Genomic DNA, 19,321 nt, shown 5'->3' on the forward strand with positions numbered 1-19,321 from the left:
TGAGGTCCTATTCTTGTCGATTGATTTCTCGTACAGCTTGGCACACATATGATACCAGAGCGGTCGCGAGATGTCTCGTTTCTTTTGCTTTTGCTTTTCTCTTCCTCTTTTCTTGTTCCTTTCTTTGCTGGTCGTGTCTGAATGCGATACGTCACCACTTCAGACTGTGCTGCCCGTCAGAAGGGGATCCCCTTCTGCAGGTCAGGAAAGCAGAGGCAGATAATATAGTGGCGGCCTCGTAGGCGGTTGCTTGGGTATTCGGTTGCCCTGACGGGGGTCGCTGGGGTTGACCAGCGATATCAGGAGAGCGACGAGGCAATGTGAGGTGATGTGAGGTGGTCGATGGTCCGTGTCGGGCGGTTATGGATGACCAGGAGCCCAGGTAAAAATATGTATGGGTGCCAGCAAGCAAGCAAGGCAACGCCCAAGGCTGCTGTCAAGATGGAGGATGCGGGAGAAACATTGGTAATGGCTTCAAGGTTTCAGGCAAGGTCCTTGGACAAACTACCCTCCATCCATACCTCCCTCCGTTTGACCCTTTTCGGAGCGTGTGTGTGTCTGCTGCCATCCATAGCTGCCATTAGCTTTACAGGTGCCGCGCTGGGCTCTCGTGGACTCGCTGTGGCGCCGCATCCATTCAATGGATGGATCCTAGCACAGGTCGACTTACATCATTGTACGTTGGCAAATCTCATCCACTGCATCCCACATGCGTAGGTCCCATCCCTTTACTCAGGTACAGTTACGGCACTGCGGATTCCATCCAGATCTCAAGTCGCATCTACCTTGACCCCCTTATCGCTCGTATATGGTACCTATACCTCTTTGACCAGCGCACGTTCCGCACCGGCGATGGGTATAGGTTCATGCTATCAATGAGATGGGCTGCTTCAGGCTAAAGTGAAAAAGAAAATGGCAGAGACCCAGAGATATCGCCCCCCAAAGATCACCCCGGGTCCCAAGATCCACGGTGTTCCCGTCCGCCTGGGCCTCCCTTACCTCATGGCTCCAATTCAAAGGAAACATGTACCGAATATCCCACGACATGGCATGTTTGGTATCCATGGCATGGTGAGCTCGCTGGCAACACAGCTGCTTCACACATCTCACGGCATCACAATTCCGGCAAGATGCTGATGCTGGATGCTCCCCGCGCCCATCGGATTCGCCCCGTCAACTACGCCGTAAGGGACCCCCATCCTATCCCCCAGGCCGGCGGCCAAGTTTGGGAGTGACTCGGATTCTCTGGTCCGCGGGCTTCCCCCAACGGGAATCCCCATGAGTGAGAGTCTGTATGTGTCTGTCCCAGGAGAGCAGGAGCAAGACCCCCAAATTTCGCCAAGCGTCTGGATCAACCTGGCAAGAAACCCTTGGCCAAGACCTCAAGGGACACCATCCCCGGCTGGGTCACCACGGTGGCGCGGGTCCATGAGCCCATCCATCACAGCTAGCTCCCTCCACGCCGGCCATTAACTGGACGCCGAACCCCTGTTCTGCCCTAAACTCACCGAGACGCTGGGCCGCGCCAACATTTCGCCTGCCGCCTCACTCACCCTCCTTTCGCTTGCGAGTCGTTGTCCATGTCTTGTCTGGTCTGAAGCTGATGATGAGGAGGGGGGCTTGGGAATTGATCATCATCGCCCTCCTTTTCAAAGCCCCAAATGACATACGACATGGTGCGTCAGTCGGCACACTAGATGACAATCTTACGGGGGACACATGGACACGACAACTGCTTTATCGATTTCGGGGTAAAGAGGCAGTCCGAGGCGACGGTGGAGTTTGTTTGACTCGTTACAATTCCAACCGACGTTGGGGTCTTTTTTTTTTCTCTGCGACCGCCTATGCATTGGCCGAGCCTAATGAAGGTTTCAATCTGTTCGCAGCATGCAGAATGCAGCCAGGGCATCCTAGACCCATCTCCAGAATGAGTGGCATCCATCCTCCGCCTCCATCTTGACCGTGGTGCGCTGCCTCTAGGCTATATCGAGTCAAGCCTCGGTGGCTCTTCTGCCAAAAGTTACCGCGCTACTGCGGTCCAAGACCTTCCTTCCAGCAACTGGAAGCTCTAACCTGGCCTCAGCTCTAACAATCGCAAACTCCAGAAAGAGTCATTGCTGCTAGCCTCCGATCTCGCCAACCAGGTGCGGGGTGTATCCGCACAAGAGTGAGTAAAACCCAAAGGGGGAGAGAGGGGTTGGTTGCATGAGAGGAGGAAACAAAGCGACCTGAATCTCCACCGCTATCTTGTGTGCCATGTCTCTGCGGTTAAAATTACCTTTGAGGTATTCGTAACACCAAGATGAGGCGTCGTGCAGCGAGGCGCCTCTTTTTCTCCTGCAAGTGAGAGAGAGCTTCAAGGCTGAGTCACCCTCTCAGCTGCTCCTGTTGTAGTTGTTTCTGCTGTTGCATTTCAGGCTCATTGGATATTCTACCTCCAGCCTCAATGCCACATGCAAGGAATTGTCAGACTGCCGGAAGTATGTTTCCTTTGTCCGCCTTGCATTGATGGTGGTGCAGACAGGAGTACGGATAATGCCACAGTCATCTCGCATGCCCGCAGCCTGCTGTCCGCCCAATGCATGCATCCTCCTCGCATCCCTTTTTTGGCTTCTGCCATAGAGTACGAATCATTGCTACCATTGCTTCTCGTGGGCTCGCAAGCGTAATGAAGCCTCCTGCAAGGGCCCAGTCGCCTTAGTCTCCGTGGTGCACTGGCCCTGGAATATCGTTCGAGCAAAACTCCAAAGCATCGATATAGTACGAGTTTTGCTGCGTCCCGGAAGCCTGGTCGTTGTCCTTGCCCGCTTGGGTTTCAACACGAGTCTATGACTCCTAGGCTCACGGACTTTGTTGTTCGTCTGCCGGCCGTATTCCCCTTTTGCCCTTATTTGCTTTTTCCTGCGGGACGATGGGCGATGGCAGGTAAAGGGATCCTTGGCGAGCGTTTGCTGGACTTTGTTGTCAATTCGCATGTTCCGGCGGCACAGACCAAGGCCGAGACGCGGGGATCTTCCCGATAGGCCGTTCTATTGTTGCTCATCTTCCCCCTTGTTCGATTCTTTATTGACGGAGCTGGATATCATGTGATGCCGTCGCAACGTATCCGTCCGCTGTCCAGTCAGTCTTATTACTATTCCATGTCACGGTGAGCCTTGGTCAGCAATACGTGGTACCATGCCCAGCAACAAACCTGCAAGCTCTTTACAGCCAACGTCAGCGGTACTTGACAATTCCCCGGCGGCTGAGACCATGTCTTGGTAGGCCTCCAAATGATCAGGACTTGGGTCCTACAAGTCATGTGTCTCATGTTAAAGAGCGTGATCAACAGTATGGCCATTCTTACATCAATATTGAACATCTTCAATGCCATAGCAAACAACTGCCGTTTGAGGGTCGACGTTGGCGAGCATCAAAAGCGCGGATGCGGATGGCCTCCGGTGGACGTCCCATGCTAGGGTCAGAGATCCGTCCGTACCAGGAGCCTGGCGAACTGGCTACACTGGCACTAATCGCCGGGACCCAAAATCCGTGATGAAACAGCTTATTGCGTCGGGGCGTACCCAGCTAGGCTGTGTAGGCGATATCGACTGATATGATAGCGGATATCAATCGAGAGGGGCAACTGGTCTCATATGTTTCCACCAGGCTGAAGCCGCCTTGAAGCAACAGTCCATATCCCACGGACGGGGCGATTGGGGGCGCCTTACGGTTGGCCATTTGGAGACCTCGCTTGGGCGTCAATGCCCAAGAGTCCATTCATCTCCCCATCCGTTCTTCACAAGCTGGGCAACCCACACTCTGTCGGTTGGGATGGGACATGCACCGGCGCGGCGGAACCATGTGCTTTGTGCGGAGAATGTGTCATTCTCCGCACGATCAAGGACGGAGATGCCAGAAGGAGAATTACCACAAGAGGTAGAAGGATCATCTGCACCCCGCGATGGCAACCCTCTCCATCCCTTGATCGTGAGATTGGGGAATGTAGCTCAGCGAAAAGAGCCGGTCCAGGGTACGATGTCCGGTGGGGAGACGCGGGGTTGGTTATGACCTGTTCCATCTGTACGGAGTAGGCCGAGGCGGAACAGTCATCGCGGAGCCGTTGTCATATGTCCCACGTGGTGGTTAATATCAAAATCGAGTTCCGAGGTAAGGCTGATGACATTGTCGTCATGGTGTGCTTTCTGATGCAACTCTTGGTTGGGACTTGTCATGACATTAACCTGCTGTCACCTACCATTAGAGGATGACGATGCATTCAGATGGCTCGTTCTTTGTGTTCGTCCCTGGTACTACGTCAGTAATGTATATACAAGTCCCAAGAAGCAAGCAGGCCATCGTTTGTCAGAAACTCATGATGCATCTGAACAATACGTGGGTGTTGAAAGTTGAAAGCTCGAATATCCATTGTCCTTCCGGGTAAGCGTGTGTGCCTGTGTGGCTTGAACGCACAAGCTGAGCCACTCATGCAGGGTCTCCGCCACACCAAGGCCCACACGACAGAACTCATCCTCACAGACAACCGGGATACAAGACATCAAGAAACCATCGAGAGCCAGAGTCAAAAGCGATCAGGGCATGCTGGCAAAGGAATCTCACTAACTGCAGGAAGTGCTCGAAGGGCGAGGAACTGGGTGTCAATTCTTTACTGAAGCTGCTCGCGGTCGCAAAAAGGCTCTGTTTGTAGCAGGCCTTTTCAAGATTCTGCCTGCGCAGTGAAAGGTGAATTCTTACATGAGAAGTTGAGGTAGGTGATTGGCAAGTTTGCTTCTGAACCGAAGAAAACCGGCAGAGGAATATCTGCCAGCTTATCGATAAAGCGAGGCATTATTCGTTGGTGGTTATTACAGATATTTCCCCAACAATATCTGCCAGTTGCCGCCACTGTCAAGGTCAACTTGCCCACGATATCAACCCAAGCACCCATATTGGACCCAAACGATAACCCCGCACTAGCATCACTGGGATTGCCAAAGACTCATTATTACCTGGATCTAAACAAACCGAACCGGCCCCCTCGAACCTGCTCCTGCAAACCAAGACTGTCCTTGAAAGGCGCGGTGAAAGAGTGAGTGCAATCCATGAATGATCCTGCAATAAACGCAGTTACTGACTTTCTGACAAGCAAAGAATAAAGAGGGAGCTCCCGAAAGACCTAAGCGGAGGTGAGATATTGTGACGCGCACCTGCTTTGCAGCTCAAGAGCGCACCTTCTCTCGTTCGACAAGTCAACTAGCCAGAAGTCGTGGCCAGAACCACCATTTCTAAACACGCCTGGCTCTCCCCAAACACAAACCTTACAATCTGCTTTTGCTCGAGGAACGATTCTTCATCCAAGGATTCTGCCGCTCTCTTCGCCAGCATCTTCGCACCAGCTGCGCTAGCTGCTTCGCTGCATTCACTCGCCCCTCAAGGTGCTTCACAACATCCAAACGTAGCCATCGCACACGTAAGTTTCGAATGTGACCAGAGCCATCGTTGTCGTTAACTGGTTCTAGAACATAGCCCGTCTGCTCCAGAGCCGCCTTCTACCCTCACACAGAAAATGACCACCCCTGATCCAGCTGTCGAGGCGCCAGCCGTCGAGATTTCGCCTGCCCAAGAGGGAGTCGAAACATCCCAGCCCGCCAAGTCCGAGATTCGCGGGCCTTCTGAGATTGTTCCGAATGTTTTGATCGACGATCTCAGGGAGAGCCATACCAACCGCGGCGTTTTGATTCCCCTCAAAACAACTCAGGAAGTCCGACAAGACCACACCATCACTCATGCCTTCATTACACGAGCGCCAACCAAGCAGGCCAACGAGGTCATCACGTTCGTCCACCCTGACCTCCAACTACACCACCATGCGGCGGCTCAAGATGGCGGTTGCTGACAATTCCTAGGGCTTTGCGTAACATGCGACCTGATGATAGTGCTAACCCCCTACCTCATCTTCGCAGATGCGCCAAACCTGCAGACCTTCCCGCCCATCTCAAGACACAGTTCATGAACGACACCTCAGTCGGTCGTCAGATCCACACGGCCAAGTCAACATGGATATATATCATTGTCGGAGAGGTCAAGGACTTCACCCGAAAGGAGCTTTCTACCGTGTTATCTCCCATCGAAGGCATGGAGCAAGACCTCTTTATCGAAAAGATCCCTATCCCACTCCTCGCACCCACATCTCAGGTCCAGGCCGCTATGTGGTCTTCCCAGTTTTGGCCTACGGTCTACCGAAAGAACAATCCCCTTGGCCCGCACCCTAGCATGGTGGCCCGTGGAACTGAGGAGATCAAAGAAGATGCCTCTGTTTGGATGGCGCTGGCACACCGCGTCGCTCTGCAGGCCAAGGAAGCTGGAATCGGCGAAGCGATGGGTGCTGTGATCGTCCAGAGAGATGCGGGCAAGGTTGAACTTGTTGGACTTGCTGGAGACGCTCGCCGACACCAGGAATGCGGCCTGCTCGACGGCACAAGCAACCCCATGACACACTGTGTCGTCCGTGCTATTAGCATGGTGGCTCAGAAGCTAGTCAGGCATGAAAGAAGGGCTGCTGGTCTGCCCGTACAGACCCCCAATCTCGAATACGACGCCTTTCAGGACGGCCCGCTCCTCGAGATGGAGAAGCAATGCTTCGAACAGGAGCATCCGAACAAGGACGGGTATCTTTGCCACGGGCTAGAGCTCTATGTCACGCACGAGCCCTGTATTTCATGCTCAATGGGCATTCTTCATTCTCGAATGGGCAAGGTCGTGTTTGCCACGCACATGCCTCGCAGCGGAGGACTGAGCTCGGATGATCGTCCGGATGGAGGTGGACGAGGACTGGGGCTCTTCTGGAGAAGAGAGCTCAACTGGAGCTTGATGGCGTGGGAATGGGAACGTGACGGCGTTCCTGACCTGCCCTCTGTTGAACCCATCACTCATGTTTAGGATTACCACCTCCTCGGTCGATATGAGACTCGTCAGTTCCGTGGATTCAGGCACGATGCTGGACCAGTCACGAAACGAAAGAAGACAGAGCTCCCGAAGAGCATTGATAGAGTATTACGCATTACACGATGTTGGTCATGTACCATGGCTATGAAACTGGAGGGCATAATTACCCCCTGGTGGCTGGTGGGGTATGCTAGTTGGACCTGCCTGCAGCTGGTGCGTTGGCTGGAAAACAAACAAAGGATTTAGATAGTCCTTTATGTCCCAGGTGAGAAGTCGGATTACGGACGTTGGCGGCGGTATTGTAACTGTGTATGGATTTGGAATGGGTATGGCTGGGGGAGCCTTGAACGAGTTGGCCGCGGAATGCGGATGCGGAGAAGCACACTGGCAGATTTAATCAGATACGATGATGCATCAATTGACTTTTACTTTCTGACTATTCGGACAAGGAGACAATTTGAAAGGGACATCGGCATGTGGTCGATGGAAGAAGACGGCAATGGGTGCGGTGCGGGTTGAGACGGAGGGATACATAGCCCGTGTTAGTTGGGCGAACCCTTGTTCTCTGGTAGGTGCCCCTCTTTCTTTGACGGGGATCGCAAGGCGCCAGTCGCTCGCTCGCTGTACTCTCTGCACTGCACCTCTTTCTTCCCGTCCGTCTTTCTTTCGCAACCCCCCCCCTCCCTCTCGCTCTGCCTCTGCTTGCACCGCGCGGCTAGACGCACCACAAAGAAGCTCGTATCGGCGTGGGTCTTCCAGCTCAAGACAAGCAGAGGCGGCTCTTTGTTCTGGTTCTTTTTGGTCTGCCCTCTAGCGATCACGGTGCTGTGGACAACCCGCCATGCACTTCCTTTGACTCTGTCAACGCCGCCTTCAGCCTCGTGCGACGACCCTTTACCGCGGCACCTCTTGCACCACTCCCGCTGTTCCCGAGCACGGCTTCACGAGCACCATCAAAGGAGCCCGGCGCTATTGTGACCGACATATAAACGCCTCGTTGGCGCCGGCTGGGTCGCAGGAGCATGCAACAAAAAGAAGGCATATTGACCTGTCCATTTTCACCTTTCTCAGCGCCCCCACTATCACAACCGCCGATCAACGCCGCAGCAGCAGCAGCAGCGACAGCATTAGCCACGCGGCTTTCCAGTACCAAGAACTTGTCGAGATGAATAAGAAGCGCAGTGCCCCCGGGGCCGCAGTTGCCTCTGCAGGCTCCTCGTCCAAGAAGCGGAAGATGGACGGCGTGCAAAAGTACTACGCAGTCAGAGCTGGGTTCAACCCTGGCGTCTACTTGACCTATCCCGAGTGCCAACAGCAGACATCGGGATTCAGAGGTGCAGTCTGTGAGTATATCCGGTAATATCAGAGTCAGAGGACTATCCCGCTAACCCTTCATGTGTCCCAGTCAAGTCGTTCGTTTCGAAGCAGGACGCCCTGGACTTTGTTGCCGGCAAGAAGGTTGCCTCCACGTCTAATGAGCCCGACAAGTTCTACGCGGTCGCCGTGGGCAACCCTACGGGTATTTATACGGACTGGACCGAGGCCTCGGAAGCTATTAAGGGCATCAAGGGACCCAAGTATAAGCGGTTTGCGACACGGGCAGAGGCAGTTGGATATATCAAGCAGTTTGGCAACAAGGAAACTATTGATGCTCTAGGGGAGGAGGGACGATCGCACCCGGAGCCCGAACCGGAGCCAGTATTCGAACTTCAACCCGAGGAGCCACCGGCCAAGAAGACCAAGCGGGTACCGGATGAGGTTCCTGGTTCGGGGCCTGTGGAGGATGTGCTCAAGATCTACACCGACGGCAGCAGTCGCGCCAACGGCAGAACCAGCGCTCGCGCCGGACTGGGCGTCTACTTCGGAGACCATGACAAGCGTAACCTCTCGGAGCGGCTCCCCGGCCTGCCCCAGACGAACCAACGAGCTGAACTGATGGCCATATTGCGAGCACTCCAGATTGCACCCCTGGAGCAGGCGGTCCAAATCTTCACCGACAGCCAATACTCGATCAATTGCGTGACGCAGTGGGCGCGGAGCTGGGAGAACAAGGGCTGGAAGACAGCCAACGGCGCAGAAGTCAAGAACCAGGACATCATCCGGGAGGTCCTGGCCAAAAAGGCAGAGCGGGAAAGGGCTGGAGGCGCAACCTACTTTAAATGGGTTAAGGGGCACGCCAGCAGCCGAGGTAATATCGCGGCAGATCAGCTCGCCGTCGCTGGAGCCGATTTGAGTCCTGCCTAATGCCATAAGATGCTCTCCAGGGGGGAAATGGATGCCTCATGTATATGACAAGGGATTGGAGAAAAAAAATATGGGGAGTCGGACATGTGTTGTATGGAGCATATCGATGTCACGGTCTTGCGTCTGTTTTTCAGAATCGAGGAGTCTAGCGGTATACCTGTGGATATGGAGGCACTATTACTCCATGCCGTCTTGTTATTTTGCTTGTTCTTGGGGGTTTCTTTCGTCCAGATCGATCTCTGCTCTTGTTTGCTGACTTTGTTATCTTTCATGTCAAAATATCATGATACCTGCCTACTACATGCGTTATGCTGGTGGATTGGCTCCGTGGAAACAGAACTGAACTCGGGTAATTGCGTGAATGGTCTTTTAGCCAGTGCTGTCAACTACCTTGATGCTTTCTCTTTGTAATATTTTAGCACAAGTGGTGAGTGTATGTTATATCTCCATGAGGGGAACTGCGGAGAAGATAGCGGTTCCAGAGGCGTCTAATGCACGATAGCACAATAGCACAAGTTGGACAAGGGCGAGACCGTTGTAACTATCATATCTGATCGTCACTGGAGATTAACTAGGGGCTCATGAAACGGCACGACATGAGGCTACGGTGCTCCGGAACGAGGAGCCGGAAGCTGGTGACGCTTGGCCCGCGGGCGCGAGGCGTAGATCATGGATTGTGCTTTGACATTGACAGCGGATTAACGTGACAACGGGCGGCTAAGTGCAGTATCGAGATGGTCTTGGGGGGGGCCCATGACAAGCCCCGAGGGCATTTGGATTGGACTAGGATGATAAATGCACAGTCATGGAGTGGGCAAGGTAACTTGTGTTAGTCTCTATCTATTCTGGGGCATCGAACGAGGTGGCTGACCCGGCCGTGGGCTCGGGGAAGATGGGTAAGCTTCTCCTGGTGCCGTTCCGTCGAACTTGAAGGGAAAAATAGACTTTGGGCTAGGTTTGACACGCAAAGTCTGGACCAAGGGCTAGAATTGAGATATTTTCTTTCCCAGTTGCTGCTTTGCCTTGAATAGCAAAGTCGGAGACGATCAAGCAAAACGGTCAAGCACACGAAAATGTCCTCGGAAAGGTTCATGTCCCCCCTCCTCTCCCCGCCGTGGGGGAACAAGTTCGAGCTAGAGGCGGCCCGAGTTTTGTCTAGATCGGGCCGTTGACAAGATCGGAGGCGAGAGGGAAAAAATAAAGTAGGAAAGATAACGAACGAGCAAGTCGGTTTGAAACCCGAGACATTTCAAGGGACTTTTCAGTAACTGTAAGGGTAAGGATATGGCATCATGAAGCTAATAGGCTGGGGTGATGTCACAATGACTGTGAGGGAACGCCCCTTCGCTGCAGAACCGAGTCAATTGAGGAAAGTCTTGGTGAGGGTTTTCTTTGCTCGATTGAGGTTTCGCCGGGGGTGGACCGTTCATGGATGGAGGATTGATGAAACTTTGGTGGTGGTGGAGGACGACGAAGGAGGTCCGGTATCGAAGTTGACGTTGTTGTTAACTGCAGTTGTTAGTCAAGTCCAATGGATACGAATATGACCCGGTAAAATCGTGATCGAGGCGATAGAGATAGCCGACGTCGCATCCTCGCGTCCGGATCCGAGGCAATAGCAGAGTTGCAACGGACAGCTTTCTGGGCGGTGGCAACACCATGCTCTCACTCGTTCAACTCTCCTGGGCGTTGAGGCTGCGAAGACGCCCCGGGCTAGTGTCGTTCGGGAGGTTGGCGAGGTATGTGTGTAAGTGCGCCTCATGGGTAGGGATCATATCGCAATCTCTCGGATACGCAGAGAGCCCACGGAGATCTGCCGGGCGGGTTCCATTGTGGCTCACCGGTCAAGAGTGAGTTCCAAGGGACAAGTTGGTCTCTCGTCTCGTTTAAACGTCCATGATTCGATCTTGGCGATGGCGGTGTTGGCTGTTGGTGGTTCACTATCTAGATGTGTTCAGCGATCTGGACCCAAAGGCTGAGACATTGGTAGCATGTTTTTGTGTAATTAACCGGTCGTGTAATGGGAAAGGATAAAACGGCTCGTGTCTCAGACTAAAGGCATTTGCCGAGTGTCTCTGGAAGAAGAAAAGGGACGACATTGACAAGAGACATCTAGATAGCAACGCCAAAGAAGCGGTCTCGAGACGCAAGCTGGAGACATTCTCGTACGCCACAGACAACGGCTGCGAGCGATGAACGCTGACGGACCAATCTTTGTTGAGATGTTCAGCGTCTATCAAACATGGGCAACAAAGACGTCTCCGAAGCAAGGGCGCCAAGCCGCGCGCAGAGAAGAATCCCGAACCTGGGACGCCCGCACGTTGTGGCATGGCAGGATGGAAATGGATGGATGGGCTTTGATATGTGATTGGCTCCTCTTACGCCTTTGCACGACGTGAGAGGGACACACCATCTCTTTTGCTCCCGCTGCAGCTTGGCTATCAGGAATGGGGTTGTATCAGAAAAGGGACGCAATGAGGCTATACGCAAGGGGGGGAGGGGCCAGAGACAGCATGAGCGTGGTGGCGGTCCCGAGTGGCGGCCTGTGGCATTTGATATCCCGCACCAAGAGTAGAAGACAAAAGGGTCTCGTTTTCCCGAAAAGGAGAGAGTTTCGCCATGGCAGCCAATCTACCAAGGCAGAGAGATAAGAGAAGAGCAAAGAGGGCTTTTGGGCGCAGAGTGTGTCAGACTCTTGATTAGCCCTTGACAACCTAACACAACCCCCCTCCGGTGTGAAGCAAGCCATGGAACCTACGTAGCTGAACTGAACGTCAGAGAGGGTTCCAGTTCTGAGAGAAAACGTGGGATGGCAAATGGATATTGTGTCCTCATCGAATGAGATTCCCACCCTCGACAAGACAAGAAAACGTCACTGTCATCAATTCGTCCGGCGGATGACACGGAAGGCTGAGGGATTCATGACCAGGGCCAAGCTTGCAGTTTGTTGAGTTCTAGAGTTACGTCCCCGATTTCCTCTTTGGGACTCCTACTTAGGTGGGCGAAAAAGCCTGGGGAAAGCTGGAGAAGGCTCCCGGCTCGGCTGAAGAGTTGCGAGGGGGCTGGTGTTTGAACTGGGGCTGGTGAGATTGGAGAGAGGGGGGGGGGGGGCAGAAACGCCTCTCGACAGAGACACTCGCAATTGAGGCTTGAATCATGGTGATTCGCCCCGTGTTAGTCGGTGACTCCAGGGGAATGGGAAGGGGGAGTGAGAGGCGATCCATTGGATCTACAGGGTCTTTGGAGGGTGGAGGATGTCTCCAAACCCAGGACAAGTGTGTCTCAAACTCCACTTGCGCACAAAGATCTGTGTGTATGTGTGTGTGCGTCACGGAAGAGTTTCCTTGGGAAGAAGGAAGAAACAAGAAACAACACGGTGGCATTAGACGGGAGGCACGCTGATGTCTACGGGGATGCCCGGGTCCTCCTGATGGATGATGTTCCCGTGGGAAGCGCCTCGGCGGCGTCGCGTGCGTGCGAGGTGTGAATGGTAATGGCGCCGAGTGCACGGCAGCCTGCACTAACAGGGCTCTGGTAGTTAGGTACCATTCGACTCTGTCCGCACCACCTCCAGTGTCGTAGCGCTATACCATCCAAAAGCTAAGGTCCGGGTGAAAAGTAATCGACCAGGAGTCTTGACACGTCCATCCGTCGGTGGCCGGAGGCCGAGATACGCCGTGTCCTGGCCGTTGGGGAAGTAATCTTTGAATTGCTGCAGTTGTAAGAGTCACAGACAAAGCTTGCGTAATACGTGAGGCCTCGCTGGCTGTTGTGCTCGATACAGGGATTGATGAAGGAGCCCCCCGCTCTCAGCAATTTTGCAGAGCAGCAGCAGTTAATCTTGCTAGCAGAGATGAATGAGTGTCATCAATCAGGGCAGCGAAAAAAGAAGGCCAGATGAGATTGGCCACCCAATATCCCGTCGGAGCTGCCCAAGCAAGTACCGACCTCCTCCTATTGCTCGGGGATCCATCCAGATTGCGTGTTTTGAGTTGTGTTTATCAATGTCGGTCTGGCTCACATTTTGTCTTTCGCCAATGCTAGGGCATTATCAGTGTGCAGCGGCGACAGCAGGCAGTCGAATCCAAAATGGATGGATGTATGTACAGACACGCAGGTTAAGACGTGCATTGGTACCTGGCTGCATCGCATCCATCCTCCAGATTGCACCATGAAGTGGCCGGTCTGTCTCTGCGAGGGAGAAAAGACTCGACAGAGAGGGACCGGCGCACAGCCCCGATACGTGCGAGACCGGACTTTAGCACCGTGCACAGTGCCCTGTAGCGTACTAAACTCTCTGTGCGAGGAAAGCCTCAACCGCACTGTCAAGCGCCGAGAACGGACCCACTGCCAGGCCCTTTTATCTGCGCCTCCAAGTACCTCGTCCCCCCCGCCACTGGAGGGCCAAGCGAATCCACTCTCCTCCCAAGGCGTGGGATACACGCACGCACACTTCAAAACTCACACCAGGGGGAAGACGAGACGGGGAGACGAGACGACCACTCGACTCTCTTAAGAGCATTTTAGTACATTACCAGCACCCCGGCCCAGAAAGGTTTAGCCGCCCACCCGCGGAGCGCCCAGAGAACCAGCCAGAGAGACCGGACGTCTACCACCTCCACTCTCCTCAGCTAGTTACCTCTAGCCCTGTCTGTCGCATCGACCAAACCAAACCCAACCCATCTTCGCCTTTCCATCGCTGGACGACTTGTCCTCGCTCTCTCCGCCGCGAACTAGCCCTCACCTTCTCCTCCGAACAAACATCGCCATTTCGACATCGACTCACCTCGTCCCGTCCCCAAAACCTGCCGCCTTCGCCGCAGGGACGGACTTCGACCAGGGGGTGACGACAGCAGGCGACCCTGACCGTCTCTTTTTTCCACTGACCGACCTACCTAACCTACCGACCTGCCGACCGTGCCCGCCGTGTTCGCGTGCGTCTAGGGGCCCGTCCATATTGCACTGCACGTCTGCCCCCAACAGTCAGTCACGGACCTGTCTCGACAACGATCAACGCCGCTGCACCCGACACTTTTCCTTTTGGAGCCGGATCCTTTTCAGCAACTCTCAGCAGTCCCACATACATATCGCATACGGGCAATTATCGATACTACTACGACCCGTGTCGATGCCTTTGACCCTCCCATTAAACCCCACCGCGAGACACCGACTATAATTTGCGACGCCGAAATCAATTACCCTACCCAAACACCACGACCCTCACTTCTTGGGCTACGCCTCCAGGAAGCCCCAGCCTTCGTTCGCTGGTCATGACACCCGCTCCAACCGGCCCTGGCAGCCCTCTCATCGCAGGTGTTGCCATGTCGGGCGGCGAATTTGGCGATTTTTCCGATGACGACCTCGGCGCCAACAACCTCTTCGATTTCTCAAACAGCCCAGATACGCTCCAAACACTCGAGTCGCTCGGCGGCGACCCCAAGGCCTTCCTCTCGCCCCAGGATCTGACGAGGGGATCCTTTGCCGATTCACCAACCGGCGGTTATTATCAGGATTCCTCGTCCGAGTCTGCATCCTCCAAGCGCACCGGCAGCTCCACATCCTCAAAGACGGCCGTCAACGCGGCTATTACCTCGGCCGATGCCCAAATAGACGACCTGGATTGCAAGATGGAATGGGGTACGACGTTTACTGCTTTCCCCGACGATGACAGCCCTTTTGAGTTTGGCCGCGATCAGATTGATGGCATGTACAACTTCGAGCACGATGACCACTTTTTCGACCGGACAGCGCCGTTTGAGGCGTCTAGTAGCCCCGACCAGGTTACTGCTGCTCGAAATTCAATCACCTCACCAACTATGCCTACTGCAAAGGCTAAAAGTTCGAGCAAAGAAGCAACGCCCAAGAAGAAGTCCCAGAGCCACCACAAGGCTCTCTCAGTACGTACATCACTGGTTGTATCATCGTCGACTTTGGACGTTACTAACAGATTGAAGCAATACTCAGTATCTTCAGCTATGAACGGTCTGAAGACATCAACTTCTCGCGAAGTGTCACCCATGTCCATGTCCAATGGTGCTGTATTGAGCCAGGGCGGATCACCAGCAGCCATGTTCACTTCACCGTCCCCCCACGCAGTTGATTTTTCGAGGGCTGTCAATAGCTTGGGTGCGCAACCCTTGTGGCCAAACAAAATGGACGTGGCGGCACAAGCTGCACCCGATGTCTTGCCCACAACACTTCACTTTGGCGGTCAGATGGGCCAGACTGTACCAATACCGCAGCAGATGGCGATGGCCACGCATCAGAATTTTGGTGGACGATGCGAGTTGAAGATCATGCCCACACCCCTCAAGTCAAGGGTCGAGACTCAGATTCCCATCAAGATGTTGCTCAGCCCGGTTCCACCTGGCGTTAACAGGCTTCACCTCCCAGCACACACAATCTCAAAACCCAAGCTTCTCGCAAAGCCAAGTCCTGAGAAGTCCCCTGATATGCTCGAACTCTACGTCTCCTTGGTGTGCACTAGTGCCATGGAGGGACCTGGGATGAAGGAGAACGCCCTCCAGCGTGCTGCCTCTCATCCCCAAGGCTATTTACCTCCGTTGGATGACGAGGAGAACTCCCCGCAGAACGGCGGTGATGTGAGAATATGTCAAGGATGTATCACCAGAGAACGCAAGCGCGCAGCTCGGAAAAAGATCAAGAAACCTGACGAAGAGAAGCTCTGGAGCAAAGACGAGGAGCGCCGTGTGATTGTGTTTAACACGGCCGAGGTCAAGGAATGGCAGTCTGTCAGCGGAGTCATGATGGACGCTTCAGTCGTTCCCGCAGGCACTATGCAAATCGATGCCCCAATGCGAATTGCCTGCTATTGCCGACACCACGGCGAGAAGCAGGGGTTCAACGTCATCTTCACCATCAAGGATTACCAGGACCGTGTCATTGCCCAGGCCATGTCTGATCCTATTATGATCACAGACGACCACAAGACGCACCCGATGACGACACAGCTTACTGCCCACCAACAGCCCCTCCCGGATGCTCCTGTGACGACCGCAGCTCCTCAACAGGCCATCGACAACCTTGGCCTGATCCCCCCTGCCGCGAACAACTCGTTCCGCATGTCGCCATCGACTGGTGATCTCTCAAGCATGCACCGCAACGGCCAGGTTTCTTACCAAGCCTCATCGGGCAAGACAACACCGACTGGTCGGACACTCTCACGCCCTGCATCGCCAACGCTGGGAGCCCCCTTGGCTAAGAAGAGGAAGTCAAGCGCGTCAAGAGTGCCCAATGGGCTTGCCATGACTCGTATCGACGATACGACGCCCTCGCCCAGCTCTCAGGTGAACAACCAGATGGTTACTGCAACCTCTCCCTTCTCGTCGAATTTGAGTGCCTTTTCTCAGGGAGACTCTCTGTTCCAACAGAATGGTCTTGCGCCTTTTGCTACCAGCCCTCCCACCCCTAGCAGCAATGATCAACCTGGCTTCTTCCCTAGCAACCGCTCTGCTAGCATGGACAACATAGCCGCAGCACAGCTTTACTCAGCGCCTGCATCAGGACATCCAAGCCGCGCCCCTAGTCCGAACGGGCTTAGGAATGCCATCGCCCTTAACCCCCAGAACCAGTTTGCTCAAACATTGACTAGCAGCTTGTTTACCGTCCCTATGGGCATGAACCAGACGAGGGCGTCCCCTGTCATTCATAAGATCATCCCCAACGAGGGTCCCAAGACTGGTGGAATCGAGGTGACGGTTCTGGGTGCGGCCTTCTTCCAAGGGCTCGAGGTTTGGTTTGGTGACCAGAAGGCTACTACCACTACCTTCTGGGGCGAGTCATCACTGGTCTGCTTGCTGCCGCCATCACCTGTTGCTGGAGCTGTTGCCGTCACTTTCAAGCACCAGGCAGCGCAGGCTGCACAGGTTTACCCGACGGGCAAGCAGCCGGCAATCTTCAAGTACATCGATGACAATGAGGACAAGCTCATAAGGACGGCTCTCACAGTTCTGGGCCAGAAAATGTCGGGACAAATTGTCGACGTTAGCGACCTCGCGAGGAGGATCCTTAACGATGGCAACTCGGGCTGGTCCGGTGGTTCATCAGGTGGCTCGTCTTCTGGCGGCCAGATGATGGGCAACACGTTCAACCATGCTCCTAACACGCACCTCGAGTCACAGCTCCTGAAGTGCCTGGATCTAATTGACCTTGATGACAGCACGCACAGGACCCGCCTGGATCTCAAGAGGCCGACTGGCCATACTATGCTTCACCTCTCATGCTCCCTCGGCTACCATCGATTCGTTGCCGCTCTGCTCGCGCGTGGCGCCAACCCTGACGCTAGGGACAAGGGTGGCTTCACGCCTCTGCACCTTGCTGCAATCCACAACCATCCCGAGATTGTGCGAAGGCTGATGATCAACCGCGCGGACCCCACAATCAGAAGCTTGTCTGGCCTTACCGCCGCCGATGTTGCTCAGTCGCGTGCTGTGCTACGCGCTATTCGCCGTTCTGAGCGCCATGTCCGATCTCGCAGCAGCGGCGGCTCGCTTCATAGCAAGGCTAGCAGCGCCACATCTCTGCGGTCTCTGTGGGAGCCCATGACCCAGGTCCATACTCACGAGGAGCCTGTCTCGCCAGATTCGAGCGAGGAGAGCCCTGAGTACACATCAGGAGACTTTGAGGATGAAGACCCAGATGAGCACGTGTATCTGAGCATGAGAAGATCAAGTGGCTTCAGACAAGAGAACGAGCGGCCAAACCTCCGTCGGCGAAAGACTAACGAGCTGGAGCCAGAGATGGAGCCTCCCGCAACGGCCATGGCAGCTGCGTCGGCTGCCTTGAAGGAGCACTTCCAGCAGCAGCTCCATCAGTTCCAGCAGTCGATTGCTCTACAGTTCCAAAACCTGCCACACTTCCCTCAGATGCCCGCATTGCCCAACATGCCTGACTACCAGGCACCGTTCATGCGCCGGGTCCAGCAGTTTATGCCAGGAATTGCAGCACCTCGCACGGACAATGAAGACGAGCAGCCACAACGATGGTGGGACTCGTCGTCCAAGACCACAGCGACGGCACCCCCGGCGTACGATGAAATCTTCCCTCGGGAGGACCTGGACACGAAGCAGGCGTCTGCAGCACAGGCGGCCGTTGAAGCCGAGGCTGACATGAAGTGTGCTGCTCTATACGATCAGACGACCACAACAACTGAGGCGGTCGAGGTTCGTGAGACATGGACGGAAGAACCCGGAGTTCTCAAGATTGGCCGGAAGAACGCCATCACCAAGGAGCAGCAAGAGCAGTTCCTCAGGGCTCGTGAGGTGAAGCTCAAGAGACTCAGCAGTGATCGCAACCTATTCTTCATCTGGGTAAGTGCCGTGCAACGACACCCGATCCTGAACATGAAGCTAACCAGCGTCCAGATTCCTCTTCTGCTCGTAATGGTCTGTGCCATGGCGTACAGCTATTTCCCAGGCCTTTTTACCTTTATCTGGGCCTTTGTCCGGTCGTTCTACCAGAATGGACTCGACAGGACTCAGCAGCTGATTCAACAGAACCTGCCAGAGCGGGTGGTTGAAGTCTAGCAAGATTCATCATGACGGTGTTTGTCTTCATTCTTGACTAATAGATTTGAGGCGTACTCTTCGAAACGACTGGCTTATGGAGTCTGTTTTCCGCATACTTACTCTTTTTTACTCTGCTTTACTTGCCCGCCAAGGCCGATATATTGCTTCTCAACATTTCAAACTCGTCATTCGTTTAGGCCACGGAAACAAGCAACGGGTCTCTCAGCGCATGACTTTTTATGTGTTTACTACCTCCTTTTTTAACGACGGTCGGCGGGGCAAGTCAACGGGGAAATCAACTGGGTGTTGAAACTTTGATGGGTGAGGAGTCCATGCTCGGAAAGGTGTCGTGGATGGAGAATAGTCCCTAAGATTGGGGCTGATCGGGTCGAGCCTGTGATGACGAGCATGGAGGGATCTTTTTGAAACCAAGCTGGTGGGTTGTTCATACGGACGGCGGGAATAAATGGGTGGACAAGCAGGTATTGTTATGGGGGATCAGGGTGTGTTTTGTTTATTTCTGGTTATGGGTTCTTGAGAGGAGCAATGAACGGATGGATGGGAGAACGAGGTTGTTGATGTTGTTGATGTCGTTGTTGTTGTATAAGGATAAATGCCAGCGCAAA

At 54.2% G+C, this 19,321-nt stretch overlaps 3 protein-coding genes across 3 annotated transcripts; all 3 read left to right on the forward strand.

Annotated features, from left to right (window-relative positions):
* Positions 1–5,545: 5,545 nt before the first annotated feature.
* LRP88_07745 (cytidine deaminase-like protein) lies at positions 5,546–6,918 on the forward strand (the record flags this gene model as incomplete). The annotated part of the gene is made up of 2 exons (XM_083244262.1): positions 5,546–5,814; positions 5,886–6,918. The coding sequence occupies 2 exons, from the start codon at positions 5,546–5,548 to the stop codon at positions 6,916–6,918; spliced, it is 1,302 nt and encodes a 433-aa protein (XP_083098756.1).
* Positions 6,919–8,089: 1,171 nt separating this feature from the next.
* LRP88_07746 (RNA-DNA hybrid ribonuclease) lies at positions 8,090–9,168 on the forward strand (the record flags this gene model as incomplete). The annotated part of the gene is made up of 2 exons (XM_083244263.1): positions 8,090–8,267; positions 8,330–9,168. The coding sequence occupies 2 exons, from the start codon at positions 8,090–8,092 to the stop codon at positions 9,166–9,168; spliced, it is 1,017 nt and encodes a 338-aa protein (XP_083098757.1).
* A 5,270-nt stretch (positions 9,169–14,438) lies between these two features.
* LRP88_07747 (uncharacterized protein) lies at positions 14,439–18,713 on the forward strand (the record flags this gene model as incomplete). The annotated part of the gene is made up of 3 exons (XM_083244264.1): positions 14,439–15,065; positions 15,123–18,497; positions 18,552–18,713. 3 exons carry the CDS (start codon positions 14,439–14,441, stop codon positions 18,711–18,713), a joined length of 4,164 nt encoding a protein of 1,387 aa, XP_083098758.1.
* Positions 18,714–19,321: the final 608 nt, after the last annotated feature.

The sequence above is a fragment of the Fusarium phalaenopsidis genome (genome assembly GCF_050370095.1).
Source record: "Fusarium phalaenopsidis strain FUZ10S chromosome Unknown contig_32302, whole genome shotgun sequence".
Taxonomy (NCBI): domain Eukaryota; kingdom Fungi; phylum Ascomycota; class Sordariomycetes; order Hypocreales; family Nectriaceae; genus Fusarium; species Fusarium phalaenopsidis.